The 20,891-nt window shown below is 44.5% G+C and overlaps 1 protein-coding gene across 1 annotated transcript in view; it reads right to left on the reverse strand.

Annotated features, from left to right (window-relative positions):
* The window catches only part of rtn2b (reticulon 2b), a 68,013-nt gene that overhangs the window by 16,418 nt on the left and 30,704 nt on the right, over positions 1 to 20,891 (reverse strand). Inside the window, exons 3-4 of the mRNA XM_084320840.1 lie at positions 2,586 to 2,724; positions 1,763 to 1,832 (exon numbers count right to left, since the gene is read on the reverse strand). Of these exons, the coding sequence (XP_084176966.1) occupies positions 1,763 to 1,832; positions 2,586 to 2,724 (209 nt within the window). The remainder of the gene's footprint in view (positions 1 to 1,762; positions 1,833 to 2,585; positions 2,725 to 20,891) is intronic.

A 20,891-nucleotide genomic window follows, 5' to 3' on the forward strand; every position in this document is an offset into this window, starting at 1 on the left:
AATAACGTTACCGCACACTGACTGTGTCGATGGCTCATTGATTTAACTACTGCAGCTCTCTCGGATTGAAAATACGTGGATTATGGCTTGTTCAATATCGTCTATGTTTGAATGAATGAATGAATGAGAACTTTATTAACAGATTGCAGAATGGGTACAATACAGTACGGCTCAATACACACAATTGTTAAGGGGATGCAGACCAGAGAAAGACGTTTGTCTTGTCAGGGTCCCAGATTTTCGATTCATATCGATAGTTTAATAGCTAGCCTTGGCTCGTTTAACAATATGCAAAATATGTGTACAGCCCTGTACTCATACTGAAGTTATTCTTGGTATATAATAGGTCTGATTGTGTAACGAATCGATTCCACGTCGCGCTGTGTGTGAGACAGAAGGAGAGAGGGAGAGATCTGCCTGTGTTTGGAGACGGGGCGAGTTTTGTTTCTAACTTTTCTATTTATATATTGTGTTTCAAGTTGTGAATTAGAGTCTAGACTATACTTTATTTGACTGGTTGTGTGTTGTTGTAGTAACAGCTGAGCGACTCGTTCATAAGAGCCGATTCATTGCCGTGAGCGTGAGTCGAATTGCTCACGTCTTGCCATGAGTCTGTTGCGTGGTACTGTACTGTAAATGTTTGCAAAATGTTTGGTATAGTGGCGAAGTACCCACCGGCCGCCACTGTGCCAAACTGATGATATCAGACGTTGATATCAGGAGCTATCAGTAGCTAGATAACATTAGACAACGCCTCATGTATTAAACAAAAGTGAATAGATGACTGGGCCATTTTGTTTAATGCTTGTTATGTTGAAAGAGGAGCTCTGAGCTGCTCATGCAGTCGACTCTTGCGTGGTAAGGGTTTGTTGACATGACATGGGTCTGGGAGGGGGAGAATTTGGCGTCGGTCTCTACTGCACATGGGCATTGGGAAGAACGGCTCTGTATCCGGCTCGCGCAAATGACATGGCACCATTGTCGGCGAGTTTCGGCAAGTTTCCAAAACGAAAACACCTTTTCAGCGTTCCCGCTAGGGACATGTGTTTTCCTGCCAAAACGGCATTTTTTTTTTAACTTGGACATGCAAACGTAATCATTCAGCAATAAAACGTTGCTGTTTTTCCCCAGTGTAACCATGGCCTAATACAAGACAAGACTGATAACAAATACGCTAACTAACACACTGGAGACATAACACTAAACAAGACAAGGGAATACAAAAGGCAACAAGCAAACTGGGAGAGACAACACGATGGGGAGAACACTGAGGAACATGGATAACTTAAAGACATAAATGTTCAATGAGTCCAAGGGGTAATGACGGGAATTGTCCAGCAGGTGGAGGAAGAGGGAACTGTCTATGAGTGGATGGAGGGGGATAGAATGGAGGATGATGAGGACAAAATAGAGGAAGATAAGAGGGGAACTGTCCATGAGAAGGTGGAGGGAGGTGAGCAGAGTCAGGTGGGATGTGACAATCACAGTGGTATCAGCAGCATCACTCAACTTTACTTTCACCAATTTTGTATGTGATTCCATCAAAAGACTTCTTCAATACAGTCCATGACTACAATGAGATTTAAATTGTAAGATTTTGCTCATTTGAAATGAGGACTGGGTTGACTCACTTGACCTCAGGGCGGAAAGGAATCTCAACCGTATGACGTAGGCTAAGAGCAAAATGTCTGCTGTGTGAATATGGTGAATGATGGATGGAAACAACCAATATACTTTGGACGGGAATGGATCAGAAACTCACCGACTATCACCAGGGTCAGTCCGTTAGTTTCCAGCCCGACATAGGTCATCAGATACAGCAGCACAATGAACTGATGAGCATAGAAAAACTTAAATTAGAATCTTCCCCTCACACTGTGTTGCTCAACCAATAGCCCAGTTTTGGCCTCCTAAAATATGATTTATTCAATACACTCTTAGGCTGTGATCACATTGGATGCCTTTTTTAACAGGCCTGCACCTTTTCCCTATGGTTTTCAATGGTTTTGTCGCGACAGGTGTGTGTTTCGTTTTTGAAGCAACGTTTTTTCAGTCTGAAGTAAACGCAGCACACCTAGAAGTAAACAAATAGCTTCCCGGTGACAATAGTCATTGATAAAAATCTGTTTGACTTAACTTACCGTGGTGATGTGGTGATGTCTTGTCTCTCATCCTGTAATGAATTCCTGGTGCTGTAATCACATTAAAGTATAGGATAAAAAGATGATTTCTCTGTTTATCTGTGTGTTACCAAGGCAACGGGCCATCAGAGTGCGCACAGGGGCATTTATATTGAGGTTTAACTCCATGTGTGTGAGGCTGATCGACGGCAGAGAAAATTACTACTCATCTTTTCTCCACACTTTCATGTGATTACAGCGCCAGGAAGTCATGACGGGATGAGAGACAAGACACCACCACATATCCACGGTAAGTCAAATAGATTTTATTGATGACTATTTTCGCCGGGAAGCTATTTGTTTACTTCTATGGTAGGTGTGTCGTGTTCAGACTGGACAGAGAGCTAGCTTGTGTGGCGTTCCATGGGTCTGACGGGTCAGGCTATACTTAAAGTGAGCCCACACCTTGATGGAGTCGGTGATGCTGCCGATGAAGAGCAGACGTTTGACCTCCGTGAGAGCGAAGGCAATCCGTAGCACCACGTCTTCTACCAGCACCACCGTCTCCCCATCCGTCAGAGTGCTGTCTTCGTCCAGGTAGGACCTGAGGACAGACGGAGACACACACACACAAATACTTCAGCACATGCATACTTATTTTAGAGGATAACATCTTCACCAAAGATGCAGGGTACTTAAAACCTCTTAACCTGCGCCCCCAAAAGTGGCAATTTTAGTTTTTGAGGACTGCATATTTTTTTGCAAACCAAAACAACATACTTTATACTTATAGCATATGCATGAGCCTTTTGAAAGATGACATTCTGAAGTTTCGGATTCCAGAAAGAAAATTCACTTTTAGTGCTAATGAAATAGAGTAACATAGGTCTGAACTTGAGTTGTAGAAAAACTTGTTACTCAAGTTTTTCTGTAGTAGTTAGTAGTCCAGAGGTAGTATGGCTTACGAATCCAGATGCACCCATAGCCTGAAGCCTTATGTAGTACATGTCCAAACTTCATAAAGATCCATTCAGAAATGAGGAGTGATTTTGCTAAACTGTGTACAATGAAAAACTCAGTTTTCTCATAGACTTCAATTCATTCTCTTCCTGTCTTTGCTCGTTAGTTTTTCACCTAGATCATACATCCCCAGATGGGGTATCATTGGAAAGCCACACTCATTGGCTTCAACCCTCCAAAATCATTTTCGAGATCGCCAAATGATTAACGGAACTAGAGCCCCAAGACTCGGGAGTGGTATTTTGCGCAATACAGTGTACTTTGCACAAGCCTCAAATACCGGCATGTAACTCGAGAACCGCTGAACGGATTTTGGCGGATTCTGTCACTATCGACAGGCAACAAATAAGCCTTCAAATCGATATATATTGTATTACAAAATATGCTAGGGGTCGCCAAAGTGCCGGTTGGCAAATCGTCCTAAAAAGGGCCCACATGTGGGCCCCCGCTTGCTAAGAGGTTTTAATGTTTAAACTGTAACTCTCGCAGATCAGTCGTCATTCAGAGGATAGAGAGAGGAGCTTGTCCCTGGTTTTATAATAAAATGGCAAAAAGACATAAGAGGAGGTATAATGTTCAACAAGCATTGGAACTTGGATGTTGGATGTTGGACATTGGATGTTGACGTAGATCCAGATAATATAAATGAAAAGGACACTGAGCCAGATAGCTGGGACAGTGATGGATGACAATCATAGTGAAGGATTTGATGCATTTGAAGCTAAGTATCAAAATTGGTATGTTTTCACATTGTCTGCTAAAAAACGGCCAGAACAATATCCAAATAAATGTTCGTCACTCACTGAGGAAAAGGTGTATTTGCAACAGATTTCACATGGAGGTTCAAAAGACTGAAAATAAAACTTCAGATGTTGAAAAAGAAAAAAAAATTCCCTGGTCAACTGGAGTTATTTCATTGGCCGTTTTTTTTTTTATGTCAAATATTGTATGCTCACACAATGTATGATGGTGACTGCACCAGAAATAACATGTAGGTTCCCCTGAACCCTAAAAGGTATGACACTTGATACTGATAACACTATGTCAAGGCAAACCTTTGGCTATGTAGGCTTTAGATAGATGGTTAAATTATACATCCATTAATCAATATTTTTGGGGGAGGAAAAGCAATACTTTTATTCCGCACCTTTGTAAATGGTCTTTTCTTTTTTTATATAAATTATCGGTAGCACTTTATAATAACACCCTGTTATAATACATTTATAAGGTATTTGTAGATAATGAACTAATCATGGACAAACCATTTATATACATTCATAAATGATTATTAAATCATTTATAACTATATTTGTATACCATTTACAAAGTATTTATAACGCATTAGTGGATAATGAACTAATCATGAACAAACCATTTATATACATTCATAAATGATTATTAAATCATTTATAACTATATTTGTATAACATTTACAGATTAGTTCTACATTATTTATAACTCATTATCAACATTGTTTGTACTTGATTTGTTCATCATTACATAATGTTGTTTAATGTGTAGTAACACATTTGTAGATGCTTTGAAAAATGGATATGAAAAAACGACTATACTGTATCTCTATTTATTTTTCATGTTCAACAAATGATTTGTTAAGACATTCATAAAACATCTATAAATCATTTGCAGATGCTATCGTGGGGGCCAATCTAAAGTGAAGCCTATTCATCATTAACAAGTGTCTAATACAGTTAATTATTTGTTTACTTTTTCATCACATGTTACAAATGTTGTAGGCAGCTTTCGGATACACCCTTCTTTGTGACATCAAACAGTGACAGAATTAGGACTACAGATAAATGCAATTTTATTAACATATAAAATACATGTGCATGACATATAGTGTAACATGGGGGGCACTAGGACCCAGGAGTACCCTGGCCAGGTATTTGTTCCTAATGTGTGCTCAAGAGTAATAATTATTTGTGTCGTGTCATCATCACTGAGCACACTGAGCGTGAGCACACATTAGGAACAAATATAACGTTAGCGGCCACCACATCTACAAGACCGGGAACCACACTGACGTGCCCCGGTCCGGCGTGACCAGGATCACCGTCCTGCGCTCCCTCCGTATCCGCTCCAACAGCTGTACAGGAGGGAAGGCGTACAGAAGACCGGGCGGCCACGGAAAGGTCGAGAAGGCATCCACCCCCAAGGGGGGATGATCCGCTCGACTGAGCGAGAACCACAAGGGGCACTTGTGAGAACGTCGGCACGCAAACAGATCTACCGAGGCCTCCCCGAACCGATCCCAGATCTGTCTGACTATGTCGGGGCGGAGTTCCCACTCGTCGCGACGAGGACCGCCCAGAGACATTATATCCGCCGCCACATTTTCCGTACCAGGAACGTGGAGCGCCCGCAGACTGCGCAGCCTGCGGGATGCCCATAGCAACAGTTCGCGCGCCACCCGGAGCAGGCGGGCGGAACGAGTCCCACCCTGCCTGTTGATATACGCCGCCGTCACATTGTCCGTCCTGACCAAAACGTGTTTGCCTACCACCAGGTGGCCGAGCCGTTTGAGGACCAGGAGGACCGCCTTCAACTCCAACACATTGATATGCAGGACAGCTGGGTCGGCATGACCCGTCCAGCTGCCCCCCACTGTATGGGTCCGAAACGCCCCTCCCCAACCCGTGATAGAGGCGTCGGTGAAAACCGTGACGTGGGAGCCACTGCTGCCCATGGGGACCCCAGCGGAGAGGATACCCAGCCTCCCCCAGTGGGCGAGATCCCCCCATATCGACAAAGGAACCGTCAACCGTCTCCCTTTGCCCCACACCGGATCTATTCTCAAAGAGAGAAACCACCTCTGTATCCGCCTCATAAAGAGGAGGCCAAGAGGGACCACCGTGTGGGCCGCCGACATAAGGCCCAGCAGACGCATCACCTGCAGCGCCGTAACCGTCCCTCCCAGACGGAAACCCCAGAGCGCGTGACGGAGATCCCCCCGACGCTGCTCCGAGAGGGTCGCAAGCATGGGCTTCGACCTCAATGTCAAGCTGTGGGATATTTGTGGATATCCTGATGAAGAATGTTCTCAGTCAAGTCAACCGAGGCTTGGATAATAACAAGGGTTTATTAACCAAACAGATAGAATACATAGAGAGAATGGCTGAGGGCTTCCCCCCAGGTGATCAGCTGAAATCCCCCAGGTAAAAGAAGACCTGGATAGATCTCAAGAGGAGATCTATATAGGTAACAGGGGGGGGGTGTGGTCCCATTTGATAGGTCAGATGGGGGGGAGGGGGTACAGGTTTGGGGGACACAGGGGAGGGGGGTGTCTTATTCCACAGAGAGGGGGGGGGTATAGGTAAGGGGGACATATGAGGACAATATATTATACCACAATACTCACTTTTCTCTGTTATAATGTGGGTGAGATTAATGTATAATATACCAGGATTGTTTGGAACAGGTAAAAGTGAAAATAGAAAACAATTAAAATAATGAAAATTTTGGCCAATGTGATCTGGTTGTTGGCATAACAGTTTAAAATAGAATTATTTACATACATGATTCATGACATGATCGACTGGACTGCGGTCTGTGTTATTTTGATATCAGAGATGTGGGAATAGATATCACCCTTTTCTTTTATTAATCGCTCAAAATACCTATATCAATGAGTGGTCCTCAACTCTGATATCAAACAACAATTAACATAATCATTAGAAGCTATCGCTGTGCAAATATCTTGGCATACCTTCAGTCGTTCATGTCGTGACTCAGGGGAGCTAATGTGATGGTTGTGCATACAGGCATCGTAATAAACCAATTAAATACATGCACTGTCTCTGTGTGGTCAGAGTGCACAGGGTGAAAAAACAAAATTGTGTGCATAATTATTAGGAATGGGATTTACACATAAGGATTAACTTAGTGGCTAATGTGTACAAAAACATTTTAAACCGTTAATCTAGTGGTTTGTATAAAAAACTGATATAAAAGGTGATTATGATAATCGTTATGCATTGTTCTAGTATTTTGCTGTGGTGTATACTATCAATGGTCAAAACAAACTTGGTGTCTTGGAATAAACCAACTGGTTCTGTCTTGTTAACAATATAATTTTCAATGTGACTCTGTGGTCATTCCTTATTGTTATTATAAATTGGTTATTGCAATCTTATTGGTTGTATTTCATAATATTCTTAGTTCATAATTTTCTTGATACATATGAACTTTGTGAAACAGCTCTTGTTTGTGAATCTGACAGTTGCTGCGTCGCTGTTGACCATCTGTTCTCTGCCAAGGATGTGTCCTTCTGTGGTGACCTGCTGTGTGTTGAACGTATCGTACATTCAGTTGATGTTTCTGTGAGCCTGTCGTGTGGCAGTAAGACAGTAAAAAGTAAATAAATACATAACAATTTGGACAATGTGTGTTCAGAAGTCTCTTGGTCCACAGGTCTCATTTGCTATGTGTCTCTTCTTGACGATGCAGTCGGGAATATTCACTGGTCGCCGTCCATTCCCTGTCAAGGGTCACTTGTAGCAGTCAACTATAGTGGTCTTGCAGACTCTTTTCCTGGAGCCTGCGTTGTTCTCCATCACCACCACACATCCGCCACTGTGCTCACGCTTGGCCCTTTATCAGGCCTTGAGGCATGGCGATAGGGTGGTCTTGAACGTGCTGTGTGGTGGTTTCGCTGTCCTCTCCTCGTCATTGCGGTACCACTTGATGGAGGGCGAGGGCCCGCCGGTGTAGTGGCTAGTCAGTAGGACGCTCTCTCTCACCGGATGACAAGCTTATCATCGGAATCCATCTTGATGGTAGGGGCTTTGGTTCCCATCTGTAGGTGATGGGTTTGGTCTGCCGTGGTCTGCAGTGCCGGGGTGGAGGCCGTCAAAGGTTGATCTCCTCTTCGTCAGTGTCTCCTTCGTGGTCCCCTGCTCCACTTTCTTGGGGACGTCTGTGGGCTGGGTTGGATGGCGGCTCTCCCACGGTTGCTGTCGTCATCCTGGTTGTGTCCGCAGCTCCTTGGCGGCGTCCCTGGTGGTAGTATGCTGTCGTGGGTCGCTCAGGTCGCTGGGTTGTGTTCCTCCTTGCCTGGTCGCACCGTCGTTCGTGGTTCAGGTCACGCGTCGTCTCACTCGTCCTGTCCTCTCACCAATTTGTGATCTGAGGATGATAAAAACTGCCTTAGAAAACTCCTCACATAAATGATTCAACGCCTTTCTGCTACAGAGGAAAATCATTTTTTTTAATTTTGTAATACCATTATGCATGTTCTTTATTTTACTTACCATTGAGTCGATGCATCTTCGTACTAACCTGTCCTTAACGGTGTTTGGGTCGTGACCTCTCTGGTTCTCTTTGCAATTTTCTCGCCGCTCTGTAAGCATAGAGAAAAACACACAACAAAAAACCTCTAGGCAGCCAGGTATTTTGCATGGAATATACTCATTCATTGTCTCGTCTATCTAAGTAGTATTAATTAATTTAACCTCTAATACACCAAGAATAAAAATCTACCTCTAACTAACCTTATTGTCATGCATTTATCCTAATACACTAACCTACACTGTGGCACTCAACACTCTGATGACCATTGTTACTCAGCTGATAGAGTTGTGCCCTTTTTGATGTCCTGTCATACAGAACCTGTGAGTCGCTTTTGGGTAAAAGTGTCAGCTAAATGATCAATGTTGTTGATATCTTGTACATTTAGATAATTGTGCTGCAATTTTGGTGGTCGATAATTTTGCAGTCATGGAAATGTATTAGTTTGTTAAAAGAATAGTTATGAATGTTATTGGTTATAAAGCAGAAAATAGAAGGAGGGGATAGCATGCAAGTTATGTTATTTTGTTAGTATGGGAAATATGGTAGCCTTTCATAACTGCAAATTCATCACCTGTGTCTAATTCATGTTAATTAAATGAAGGGGGCATGTTTGTTTTAAAACATTTCATTCAATGCATTTTGTGGTTCCCTGTTGTTATCCATTGTCAGGTGAGTCTCTGTGGTAACAAAGAGAAAATCTGCATCTAAAGCGATACTTCCTACTATACTAAGTATAGTGGAGATACTAAGTTGAGTCCCTAAAGGTGTGGTCAGAGTCCTCTCTAGGCATTTGCATTGTCTTTCAGCTCCACATCATCTTCGGTTGAACCTTGTGTTGACATGCAAATTGTTGGAATTTCTGTCTTTTGTGATACAATTTGGGTGTAGGTCTCTGCATCTCGCCTCAGAGCCTCACTGAAAATAAAAACACATGTTAATTGTCCACTCCTAAGACCATTTGAGTGGGTTCTTTGTTGATTGTCTATGAGCTTAACAAAACATCAGCTATTTTTCATCCATCCCATCCTAGGATGTAATGATAGTGTTATAATTTATCAATCATATCGCATATGTACACAAGCATCATATGAATGTGGAACCACACATTTTGAATCATGTTTAAAAATGTCTTACAATGGAAAGGGCTAGTTATCTTTCATTGGTTCTTTAGATAAACACATTAACTCAAGTGAATATAACCTAAACATCTTACTTTTAAACATAATCTATGTTGTTTGTGCCCAAGTTTTCAACATTAAAAGCGTATAAAGTCTAATCTAACGCTGTTTATGTGGACTACAATTCCTGTACTGCCATATACCGGAAACCATACTGACCAATACGTCCACAGATGTATTATAATTCTGAAACAGACATTGTAATTAGCTTTATGTGACTTATAATGTGTAAATTAAAGCAACATAAACACTCAAGTGATCTGAGATAGTTGTAATTTACTGTAACTGAGATGATAGTTGTGTATGTACAGTTACTCCCTTTTCTTGACTCCTTTTGTATCACAAACAGTACTGAATTTGCAAATCTGGTATGTCATAAATGTATAGATGTAGCAGTACTGACTATCTGTATGTCATGTATGTCATAATATGTCCTGATGAATTGAAAATAGGGGACCCTGATGTAAACAAGACGAAAGTCTCTCTCTGGTCTGCATCCCCTTAACAATTGTGTGTATTGAGCTGTACTGTATTGTACCCATTCTGCAATCTGTTAATAAAGTTTTCAATCAATCAATCAAAGCATCTATATTTATGATTTTCATACTCACCGGAGAAAGCTGTTGTGTTGACGTTGTATATTATAATCGAATAGTGGTTCCAGAGGCTATAGCACGTTACGTGTCGTCAATGCAATGTTCGGCTCGTTTCTCCGGTGGTCTGGGATAATGCAACCCGCATCTCGCCACCGCAACTCAACATTTTCCAATAGCAGCGCGCACATACGTATACAAATAAAACATATACTACAAGTGGATTTCACGCACTTTCGGCCTTGGGCACATTAAACTTTACGTTCGCCTATGGATAGTTTAATATAAAATCATAACTTCACGGCGTGCATAGCGTGACGTCATCGCTCCATGCGACGTTCGTGCGTTCTCATTCGCCTCGGAAATAACGCTTTGCAATTCATACAGTATTTTTCCACGAGCTCTCAATAGCCTGGAATTCCTAAACCAGCGTTTTGTTACCGAATGAACGCGCCTGTGCATATGTGAAAACGTAAACAAACTGAAACGATAAAACTATACTTCCCCAAATGGTCGTTCCCGTGGGCCGGTTTAGTTGATTCCGGAAATTACTATCCTAGTTTGTCGCGTGAACTGCACTTCAATGTTATTCTCTATATAACGGTACTAGTCTCTCAATGCTCGGCGCGATATCAGTCGGCTTCTTTACTCAATACAGCACCGCGGCGGGTTCTATACTGTGCACATACAAACGAGACTTTAAACAGACAAACAAACATTAATACATATAAGTTAACGTGTCTGTATATCTGACTGTATTGGATCGCTGTTCGTTTAGTCGACCAGCACTCTGCTGCGACAAGGCATTTATACCCTCGATATATCTATACACCGTTATTAAAGCATAACGACCGAACCTGATTTCGAAATTTACCAGCGATATATTAGATTTGAATATACCGTTTAATCACACTCTCGGTCTCTTGAACTCGCGACTAATGTCCTGTTTAATGTACTTTCCGCGACTGATGTCCCGTTTAATGTACATTCACGTACTCCCGGGACATCGCGTAATCATGTACTACTAGGACATCGCGTGATCATCTTCCCGCTATCTGTATTGATCAATTGGTTAATTTAATCCAAAATACATCGTTTTCAGGAATGGAAGAGATTGTGGGCTTAGTTTGAGGTTGAAACAATGAATATTATGACGCTACTCTGGTAATTTCTAATTATGATTCCATCAGCTTCTCGGTCCTAACTTCCCGCCTCTTTGCAAAGGAATCACAGAACGTTTTTAACAGAGTAGCGTTTTCAAGGATATCACATCATAATAAGCTCACGTATCTTCTTTTGTTGCCTATATTTTTTGTCTGAATTAGACTTGGGTTAGCAATCCGACAACCTTACTGTGTGCCTTAGCTTTTGGTCGGCTCCGACTCGACCAGGAATAGCACTTCAACCTTTGTGCCTAAACTTTTGGGAATAGCACATATAACCCATCCTCTCAGAACCGCCTGATAAGGACCCAGGTGCACGCGCGCCCTGGTAACGATTCTCAATACAGATCAGATATATTAATGCACATTATTCTTACTCAGCCATGATCTCAATATTTGACAACATTCTGTAATGTTCACCTGGCACAGAGAAAAGCGGGAAGGTTTTAATTCCTTGCCATACATTTTTGGTCGACCATCCTATTATACTCACTTTTCTCTGTATAGCTGAAACAATACAGCACGCCGGTAGGACGCAAGAGTCCGTCACAAGTTCGTAGACGCCAATTGTGGGATATTTGTGGATATCCTGATGAAGAATGTTCTCAGTCAAGTCAACCGAGGCTTGGATAATAACAAGGGTTTATTAACCAAACAGATAGAATACATAGAGAGAATGGCTGAGGGCTTCCCCCCAGGTGATCAGCTGAAATCCCCCAGGTAAAAGAAGACCTGGATAGATCTCAAGAGGAGATCTATATAGGTAACAGGGGGGGGGTGTGGTCCCATTTTATAGGTCAGATGGGGGGGAGGGGGTACAGGTTTGGGGGACACAGGGGAGGGGGGTGTCTTATTCCACAGAGAGGGGGGGGTATAGGTAAGGGGGACATATGAGGACAATATATTATACCACAAAGCCCAAGTACTCCACCTGTTGACTGGGAAGAGGGGTACTCTTCTTCCAATTCACAGCAAAACCCAGGCTGGTGAGGAATTCCACCACCAGTCGAGTATGAGACCTGGCAACCTCCTCTGAACGGCTGAGGAGCAGAATGTCGTCGAGATAGAACAGGACTCGTATCCCCCGATGACGTAAAGGCCCCAGAGCAGCCGCCACGCACTTGGTGAATGTGTGGGGAGCCAGAGAATAACCGAACGGCATTCTGTGGTACTCGTACGCTACGCCCTGAAACAGGAACCGTAGGAACTTCCTGTGAGGAGGGAAAATGGGTATGTGAAAATACTCATCCTTCAGGTCTATGGAGGTGAACCAGTCCCCCCTCCTGACAGCAAGCAGAAGGAGTCGGACGGTCAACATCCTGAACGGTCTCACTACAATCAACCGATTGAACATGGACAGATTCAGTATAGGTCTGACCCCCCCAGTTTTCTTGGGCACCAGAAAATAACGGGAGTAGACGCCTGACATTGCGTCCTCTCTCGGGACCACAACGGCGGCCTGCTTCGCCAACAGAGATTGGATCTCGTCGGCCAGGGCTGTCACTGCGCCCGACCCTAACAATAGGGTCGGCACCAAACCTGAGAACGGAGGATGGGGCCGCGCAAACTGCAAAACCAGCCCCGCCTCTAACGTTCTCCTCATCCACCGATTCAAAGGGCATTCCCGTCGCCATATGTGAATATAATCCCACAGCGCCCCCGCCGTCAACTGACGCTGGGCCGCAAGGAACAGCAGATAATTGGCCCGGTCCCCCCCCGTCGTGCAAAGCACCCAAGGGGGGACCCCGACAGAAAGGGCCGGTTTGATACGGGAGGAGCGGTCATCAAACTTGTGGACACACACTCACCCCCTGAACACCCCTCCAGCACACGCTGAGGAGTTGTTCCGCAGCCAGACACGCAAGGCCTGAGGACCCCATGGGCTCCTACACGCCGAAGCCCTGCAGTGATATTGCTATCACTCAAATCACGCTCGCCTCTCCTTTGCAGACCACTGCCGGTTTGACGGGAGTGGGAGGCAACAGCGCGATACCCCGCCTGGCAAGGGTGAAGCCGGGGTAACCCCTGCTGAGCATTCAACAGAAGAGGCACCGAGTCCCCCTGCTGACCACTGGAGCTAGTGGCAGCTGTAACACCAGGTTCCACCCACCCACAACCTGCGGTGTAGGAACCACGCGACGACGGAACATTCTCACGGACAGACCCAGGCTCAGCCATCAACTGGGTGTCAGCCCCTGTCTCCATGAGAAGCGAAGAATGGGGCCGCATACGCTTCAATGAAGGTTCGCGGCCCGCAGCCAAAAAGGAACGCTCAGAGCCCCACTTCTGGGGGTACCAGAGAGAGGATTGAACGGGGAGCGGGCTGCTCGCGGCAAAATGACGACGGGTTGGTTTACCAAACCTGAAATCACCCAAAATGTCCAAGACTGTCGGCCTTGCGATACCCTGTCGATTCTCCAACCAGGGCACCACTGGCGGGGGAAACATGGCCGCCTGTCGAGGATCTCGCCACAGTCGTTGACGAGACCGTGCTCCCACCCCTGGCTGCACAGCGTGAGGCGGTGTAGGACCCGGATCAATAACCGCCTGCGCCTCCACAGAACGCCCAAAAAGACTATCTGTGGAAAAAGGAGTCGTGAGGAGAGAAAACCTATCCTCTTCCCCAAGAGGAGACTGCTCCAACCAAACATGCCTAACAACCAAAGTCGATAGCATCCGAATCCTCCCCGCAGTTATAGCTTGCGACTGAGTCAAGATCTCTATAACACCACAAACATGAATCACGTTCATAGTGTCGGTTGGACCCAAAGACCTACAACCCGACGCCATCTTGGATAGGAAAGTAGCCAGCTGAGCCAAAACACTGGCCGCCGCTAAATGCCATCCTGCAGCAGTATACCACTCATTCGTCCATACTGCCACCCTCCGAGCCGACATGCTATCAAGCAACGGCCGGGCGGAACGTCGTTCATCCCCGCCTGGGCACAAAAAAGAAGCTACCTGGCTACTTAGCCAAGGTACCCCCGGCCTGCACCCCGTCGTCAGCCCCTTCACCCGCAAAAAAGGTAAATAGAGCTCAGCGAACCCCCCCACATCCACCACCGACTGACCTTCATCAATGAAGCTGGCAAGAGGAGGGAAAAGCGGAATCCCGCGGCGGGGATTATTAGACATTCCAGCGTCAACATCAGCGTCAGCAGAAAAAACAGCAGTAGCATTAGCGTTAACAGCATGTTCCAGGATCGCCAGGACATCGCCCACTACAGTGGAACGATCGCCAAGCCGCCCCGGCCCTGGTGCCGAAACATACTCCACAGCACGACCAACACCGACATTGATGCCTACTGACACAGACCTCACCTTTGTACAAGCCGACCTGTTAGCCAAACCTTGTACGCTGCCCCTCGGTCCGTCGCCGTCAGCCGAGGAACCACCAGCACAGGTCTCATGTGTCGCCGAAACAAGCTCCGGAGAATCCAGGGAAAAACAACTCTCCGGTAAGCCCTCAACATTACGAATCTTCCTTAATCTTTTCATTCCGCTAGTCTCGTATGGTGCACGCATCCATTACGCTGGGACGAAAATAGAGGAAGGGTGTTTCATGACCAGAGTCATGGTTATATGGGCTGTGCCACCATAAGGGGCGGAGCCCCATACAGGTGGGGTGCATGTAATTTGTTCGTGGGAGATACATTAGGTATCCCAGGAGATGGGAGGTATCTCGTAAGGCTCAGAGCGGGACGCGAAAGCAAATACGTTATATAACTGTATTAGACACTTGATGAATAGGCTTCACTTTAGATTGGCCCCCACGATAGCATCTGCAAATGATTTATAGATGTTTTATGAATGTCTTAACAAATCATTTGTTGAACATGAAAAATAAATGGAGATACAGTATAGTCGTTTTTTCATATCCATTTTTCAAAGCATCTACAAATGTGTTACTACACATTAAACAACATTATTTAATGATGAACAAATCAAGTACAAACAATGTTGATAATGAGTTATAAATAATGTAGAACTAATCTGTAAATGTTATACAAATATAGTTATAAATGATTTAATAATAATTTATGAATGTATATAAATGGTTTGTTCATGATTAGTTCATTATCTACAAATACCTTATAAATGTATTATAACAGGGTGTTATTATAAAGTGCTACCAAATTATCTATAGCACCTTTAATTTAATTGTCAACTAATTCCAAGTCTGCAGTAAATTATTCTTTCAAGACATCAGTTATATATCGTAATAGCTTACGCTCTGCTCATAGTGGAACTAATAGTCAGTCTAATACTGAATACATTTCTTCACATGTACACACCCATCCGCCTGGCCACACCCCCATCCGCTCCTCTACATAAGCAGGGATGTGTCCATACTAACAGCTCCTTCCCTATTTTCACCACCGACAAGTGTCTGTATACACCACTTGAGTTTAGTGCCGAAATAGTTGTTGAAAAGGAGCTACGTGGACATTGTATCTTGTTTTTTCTCTCTCTCGCTAATTTACGAGAAAAGCTAAGTCATAATGTCTGCACCTTCTGGGGGTTCGAGCGCTCACAACGTCACCCTTCACCAGCGCTTCTCCATTGCCGCATCCGCCGTGTGTCGTGGGGCTGCTCTGACTCCACGGTCGTGGCAGTCAGATATGCCCGAGCGGCGCCTGGTGGTGAGTCTGCCTCTCCGAGGGGCCGTTGAGCCGCTGTCTCCCGTGAGATGGCCTGGTTCCGGCCCTGGTTTCCCCGCCAGTGCTCCTCTGGTGGCTGGGGATTTGCGACGCAGGCTCTTCCCCTCTGCTCGCTCCCGTCGTAGGGTGACGAGCTGCAGGGGTTGTGCTGGAGCCGAACGAGAGTGCTCTTGCCCTGTCTCCGTTTCCGATGGAAAATGAGGATCACATGGAGGGGCCGAGAGCGCTCTTGTTTGATGCCCCAATGGATTCGTATCATTCTCCAACTCGGGGTGTTCAGTTCAGATTCAGTTCAGAGTTTTTTATTTGCCACATGGAATCAATACAATCAGAGTTTCTTCATTACACAATCATAAATATCATTCCATGGACAAAAGGAGCAGGAAGAAGAATAAATCTTATAGTTACCTGCCCCTTATTCCTAAACTAAACAAGTATTTACTTAATGGTTGGCGTACAATCTAATTTACACAAAATAATAATTTATACCATTATACAATCCACAGTTAAACAAGAAAAAATTAAATAATAATAATAAAGAATAAAGAATAAAAGAAAGAAAAAAAAGAAAAGATCTCACTATTCAGATCACATTTGATTTTCATACTGACTACATTTTTTTTTTTATAATTTTTTTGAATTGATAAATACTATTACATCCCTTAAGCTCGCTATGGAGAGAATTCCACAACTTTACACCAATAACTGAAGGACACATCTGTTTAAGTGTGGTACGTGCAAACTGATGTTTAAAATTGTATTTTCTCCTACTAAACTCACTTTCTAAATGAAAAAGATTTTGTAGTTTTTCTGGCAGTGTATTATTTCTTGCCCTAAACATAATTAACATTGTTTGAAACTTAACCATGTCTTCAAGTTTAATTATTCTAGATTTAATAAATAATGTGTTTGTGTGTTCTCGATAATTCACTTTATGTGTGATTCTTACAGCCCTCTTCTGTAGTATATAATGGTTTCATATTGGTCCCATAAGTATTCCCCCATACTTCAACACAATAACTGTTATAAGGTGAGATGAGTGTTCTCATTGCCTCATACTCTAACACATCCTTTATGGTTGTGGCAGGGAGTGTTGCGTCTCCTTGGGGTCCCTTGTTCTCCGGTGTTGGGTTAGAACCTCCGACCCTGAGACAAGATGCCCAGCTATTTGCCGCGTCGGATGGTGGCACCCGACATGGCAACCTCCCGTGCGTGAGGGACGCGAGTGACATGGAGGGAGGTACGCAAGGTGAGTTGCTTGCCTTGTTCCCTGAGCTCATGGCGGACGCCGCAGCCGCTAATGGCGTGGCGTGGCGTTGCCGCAGCCTCTGCCTGCACCTGTCCCTGATGACATGATGATAGGTCATCTCTGGCAACGTCGTCCTGTGAGAGAGACGGGCGTTGTCTGCCAATTCTTCCCTTCAATGGAGGCCTACGTGAAACAGGGACAGGTAATCTCCCGCATCACTGGCCTTACCCCCGCCTACGTGCCAGTCACGCGGGTGGTGGGTTTAGTCCAGGGACTAAAGGACGGGGTGCCTCGGCTTGATAGCCCGATGACATCCAAACTTTGTCCCGAAGTGGTGTGGGAGCCGTTGCGGAAGCCGGTTCCCCAAGGGAAATCGGCTAGGCAGATGGCTAATTGGAGTGACCAGGCGTACATCGCCGCGACTCAGAGCCTAGCTGCGACGTCTAACATCGCGCAGCTAGCGCGCTACATGTCGGGGATGATGGCGGGCGGGTCGGTATTGGATGACCACCATCAATATCTTCACACCCAAGTGGCTAGAGCCATCCTGCACCTTACCCAGCTGCAGGCGATAGCCGCCGGCCACTCTGTCCCAGCTCCACCTTTGGCTGGAGCAGGTGAGGGTGCCGAAACAGAAGAGGATTCCCCTGGTCACGGCCCCCCTCTCCGATACTGGGCTGTTCGGGTCGGCCATGCAGCAGAAGACGGCTGCCTGCAGAGAGATGGAGGAGGAGCGCTCTGTGCTCCAACCCCATTTCCCCTGACCTGATGCCACCGGTGATGGCCGACGAAAGCAATGCCGGCAGAGGACCGCAACCGTTGCCTCCGTCACCACCGCCGCCGCTGCTGGGCCTTCGTCCAAGAAGGCCAGGAGTGGAGGGAGTGCCTACATTTTACAGTTTTTTATCTGAGGGGGTTGTGTGTATTCTGTTACGTTGGAAACATGGCATCGAGTCCACAACTTGGTTAGAGTGTTAGCCTACAGAAGTGCTCATATATGTAGCTTGTACCGAGGTCTTGACCCTCTCTTAAACGTCTGTGTTTTTCTTTAGACATAAAACACAGGTGTTTCGCACATAAGTGTGAAGTGTCACAGCCAACTAGTGACACTGGTTATTATGACATCCTGTTCTTATTTTTATTATATATGATTATGAGGAATGTCTGTATATTCTTCCTCCCACTTGTGTAAAACTGTGAGAACTATGGACTGTGGACTCTGGAACAGTAACTTGTGTACACTACAATATCTTGCGTGATCCTGGAGAATGGAATCAATGGAATCAATGGAATGATTTAAAAGGTTTAAGCATATGTTTATGGTATATATCTGTTTTAGATCTAGGCATATGTTACTGTATGTGTCTATATGTAAAGTGCATGGGCTGCTCTGCACAAGCCAGAATGAAAAGAGCAGGTTGGCACATGTTAACCCTTGCCTGTCCTGCCTGCATAGAGTAGACATATAACCAATGATTTGTACAGGTATGTGTATATATATGTATATACTATATGTACTATATATATATGTACTGTATTATACATGTATGTGTATCTGTATATATCTGTATATGTATGTGTTGGGCTATGTACTGTATATTACGGCAGTCTGCCTCGTCTTCTTATCTTACTGTGACTGGAGCTAAGAGGAATGTACGGAGCCTCTCTGCTCCAGAGGGACTTTCCACAATATCGTATTCTGTTCCAGCAAAAACGTTACAAGTACTTTTTCAAGTTACAATCCAGTGGAATAGACGGCAGCCAATGACGACTAGGAGGGGAGGAGAGTCAGTCCTGATGTGTGAGATGTTGATTGGCTAGTGAAATTACATCACTGTTTTTTGGACCAATGGCAAAGAGGTCCTGATATGATATAAAAATGACTGCTCCTACTTCGAGATCTCAGAATTTCAGATTTTGCTTGCAGACACTTTCTTCTAGCGGCCGATACCGTAGGGAACGGAATCGGTCTATTTTTCAAAGTGGAGTCCCCCGGACAAAGCTTTGTTTTTTAGCTCATTTGCTCTTTTGCTCAAAATGACAAAGAGAGTTTTTTGCTATGAGACAGATTTTTCAGATGTTCAGATTTTACAGAGTTGTTGCGATGCAGGATTTTGCTTTGGCAGGCACAAGCCGTGTTAGGCCTTTGCGATCTTAAGAGATGAGATGTTTTGTATTATATAATCTTTTAAACTGTAATGGACATATCCAATACAGTCCTTTTTTGTAACTTCATTGAAATAAAGATTACTTTTTTCTAATTATCCATTGAGTTCGAGCACTGCTTTCTGCCAGCAATGGGCCACGATGCTGGCCGACGCCCTGATTTCCTCTAAGGTGACTATGTCCTATGGTACAGATTGAATCAATTGATGGTTAATGCTGTTCAGCTAAAGTTATATATTATATATATATATATGCTATTGGCAGTAGTAAAACTTATTAGACGGTGAAGTAATATCACCAAGCTTGCAAATAATGATTACGTGTTAGTACGCTAATATGGGTTCTTTCGTAAAATGATGATAATGATGATAATGATAATAATAATATTATTGTTATTATAGTCTATAAGAGTTCTCCTAGACATACATTCGGTTTATTACAAACAAGAAGAGGTTAACAACCCTTCTATGCTTACATTTCATATCAACTGGATATAATTAGACCAGTGACTATGAAGTAAACTTGACAGAAATAGTAATTAACTCGAGAACTTGGCGAGTTTAGCACCTCGCTGGGGGATATCGAGCGGCCACAGGCTTCTATCTCGAGTAGGTGATTGAGATAGATAGAGACTGCCTGTAGCTCTTAACATGGCGTCCCTGGCTTAGGGCTGAGATCGGTAAGATAACAGCCAAAATAAAATAAAATAGAAATATTGAAAAACGGAGAACCGAGCTTTAGAATACACCAGACAAAGGATATTGATCTGTATGGCCCTCAGTGAAAAGCAGTGGCAAATTAAAGGCATCTGCATAGTGGGGGCATTGCTGGTGGAGCGGTTGAGGCCGAAAAATTGGATTAAAGAAAAAGAAAGTAAAGAAAACCCTCTCTCTAAAATGTCTGGCAGTTTAGAGAGACATCAGCGCAGCCATACAGGCTGGCAGCACCGGCTAATAAGCTGGTGCTAACTGGAGGCTACCTAGCCATTGCTACCATTGCTAACTGGAGGCTACCTAGCCCGAGACAACTGGAGGCTACCTAGCCATTGCTACCATTGCTAACTGGAGGCTACCTAGCCCGAGGCTACATGATGCGACCAAAACGGAGCCCACTGGAATGCAGGCTAACTAGCCAAAAGCGAACTGAATGCTAACTGGATGGCTACCTAGCCCGAGGCTACATGAGGCGACCAAAACGGAGCCCACTGGAATGCAGGCTAACTAGCCACAAGCGAACTGAATGCTAACTGGATGGCTACCTAGCCCGAGGCTACATGAGGCGACCAAAACGGAGCCCACTGGAATGCAGGCTAACTAGCCACAAGCGAACTGAATGCTAACTGGATGGCTACCTATCCCGAGGCTACATGAGGCGACCAAAACGGAGCCCACTTGGAATGCAGGCTAACTAGCCACAAGCTAATGAGCTGGC

Source organism: Notolepis coatsorum (assembly GCF_963971535.1).
Source record: "Notolepis coatsorum genome assembly, chromosome: 8".
Classification (NCBI taxonomy): domain Eukaryota; kingdom Metazoa; phylum Chordata; class Actinopteri; order Aulopiformes; family Paralepididae; genus Notolepis; species Notolepis coatsorum.